The sequence below is a fragment of the Cyprinodon variegatus genome, unplaced genomic scaffold (assembly GCF_000732505.1).
Source record: "Cyprinodon variegatus isolate N-32 unplaced genomic scaffold, C_variegatus-1.0 Scaffold1417, whole genome shotgun sequence".
In the NCBI taxonomy this organism is placed as follows: Eukaryota; Metazoa; Chordata; class Actinopteri; order Cyprinodontiformes; family Cyprinodontidae; genus Cyprinodon; species Cyprinodon variegatus.
The window spans coordinates 88,554-90,673 of record NW_015151870.1 but is presented as its reverse complement, the minus strand read 5'-3'; the positions used below and the strand labels follow the sequence as shown (position 1 = coordinate 90,673).

General features: G+C 46.4%; 1 protein-coding gene across 1 annotated transcript in view; it reads left to right on the top strand.

Annotated features, from left to right (window-relative positions):
• Nucleotides 1-1,191: 1,191 nt before the first annotated feature.
• The window catches only part of LOC107103302 (palmdelphin-like), an 11,488-nt gene continuing 10,559 nt past the window's right edge, over nucleotides 1,192-2,120 (top strand). The window contains exons 1-4 of the mRNA XM_015402957.1: nucleotides 1,192-1,337; nucleotides 1,408-1,522; nucleotides 1,602-1,623; nucleotides 1,702-1,779. Of these exons, the coding sequence (XP_015258443.1) occupies nucleotides 1,192-1,337; nucleotides 1,408-1,522; nucleotides 1,602-1,623; nucleotides 1,702-1,779 (361 nt within the window). The remainder of the gene's footprint in view (nucleotides 1,338-1,407; nucleotides 1,523-1,601; nucleotides 1,624-1,701; nucleotides 1,780-2,120) is intronic.

Sequence of the window (2,120 nt, the reverse complement as noted above, 5' to 3'; positions counted from 1 at the left end):
ATGCCACAGAAAACAAAACAGCAGGAAGTAAAATAAAATAAAACCAAAGGAAGAAAAGGAAGAGAACAATATTGAAGTGATGCGTAGGAACTAGATGGGATAGGACTGTCTGAACAGGAAAGTTTTGAGTCTGGATTTGAAAAGAGGGAAGGAGTCCAGAGTACGGAGATCCGGAGGACATTTACTCTACATCTACCCTATGTTTACTCTGCGTTTCCTCTACGTCTATTCTACATCTACTCTGTTTACTCTACGTCTACTCTACGTTTACCTTAATTTTACTCTAAGTTTACTCCGTCTAAAGGTCATATGGTGGTGAACAGGAGCTTCAGAGGGTCAACTGGACCAGTGCCCTGGTACACTGGGCTGACTTGTCCAAGGTGAGGGGCTCCAGGCTCCAGGCTCCAGGCTATCTCTAGTGGTCATCCGGTTAACACTAGCAACGCTGTTGCTGAGTTTGAATCCAGCGGCTACGTCCTCTAAAGGCCAGATCTTTTGGCCAATTACGTCATAGCGTGGCATCAAGGCCTGTTTGGATTTAAAGACTCCTCGTTATTCGGTCGACAAATGCAGCCTTCTTTTAGCCCTTTTGGAGGACAGGTATCCTATGTAGCTTTGGGTATCCCATGATTCAATGCAAGTCCAAGCAAACCAGCTGCTCTGTGCTCAGAGGAAAAAGGGATATGGCACCGAACAGTGGTGAATGTTAAAAGTTCAGTTTAATAAAATCCAAGTATGTGAATAGTTCACTCTGAAATTAATTAAAATAGTTAGAGAAGTTTAACATCGACTAGCGGTGAAAGCTGTAAAAGGCTGAACCTGTTTGAATCCATTACTAAACTCTTCCAGCCTTCCAAGGACCCAGTCCAGGTAGACCGGGTCCTTAGATGACAAATCTGCTGAAATTGAACACACCCTGTGACATACAAGTGACCTGAGTCTACCCAGTTCTGCCGTTAACAACAACCAGTCTGATCTGGTGTTCTTCTGTGTGGACTCTCCCTTGGCATTAGTGTCCTACACAAATTCTCCTTCCTCTGCTTGTCTGGTGCTGCAGGTGAAACATCACATCCAAGAGGACATACGTCAAAAGAAACTAAAACTGGAAGAAGAAAAACTTCAACTTCAACACCTAAAGGTCTCATTCAGTAATCATCTGAATAAAAGCAGTTGTCCAGTGGATGGAGGAGTATGAATTCTCCTTCCTTCCCTGAAGCCTGTGTTGTGTGGTTTGAACAGAAGAGGGCGCTCAGAGAGCAGTGGCTGATGCAGGACTCAGCCGTCCACCAGCAGTCTGATCTGCAGCAGAGCCGAGCTCTGTTCCTCAACATCCACAGGTACAGCTCACACGCAGCCTGGTCACAGCTGGACCCACACTGTGTTCTCATGACCTTTACATGCTGTCAGGATGGAAAAGGAGGTGGACTTCCTGGAGAGGCAGGAGGCGATGGTTTCCACCAATGAAAGCCTCATCCTCACCCGACTGAAGGCTATGGAGAAAAGTCCAGAGGAACTCATCCAGGTGGGCCGCCTTTCTTAACAGATACCCCCTCTAGCCACTGCTTCAGTCACCTTCTGTTACTGATCCGGTTGTCTTTCAGGAGGCCCGATACAGCTGGACTGGTAAGTCCTGACTAGTTCTTTCACCCTTCAGATGTTGTACAGATGAACAGATTCTCACAGCTGTTTTCTGTCCCATAGTATTACCCGAACCGACCGGCAGTCATCTCTCAGGCTTTCCCAGCCCATCAGCCAACAACCTGAACACTCCAGCAAACAGTAAGAACTACTTGCTGCCACTAGAGGGAGCTACTGCTGCTGTTGGTGAGATGTATCGCGTTCACTTCCTGTTTGGACTACTGAGCAGTGTTGCTCAGTCTATCTCCATCTGAAGGAAGTTATTTTTTCTGATATCTCTGTATCTAAGTAACTCTAACTGGCCAGAACTACTTTAAAACGTGGCGCCTTCTGCTGCACTTTTCTACTGAGCACTTGTCAGTTTCACACGGTTTTATTTCTGGTAGTAAGGAGTAGCTAGCCTAGGCTAGCACTAGCTTAGCATCACTATGGCTTCTCTCTCTCCCTCCCTTGACTCTTTTCCAACTCTTCCTTCTTCCTCT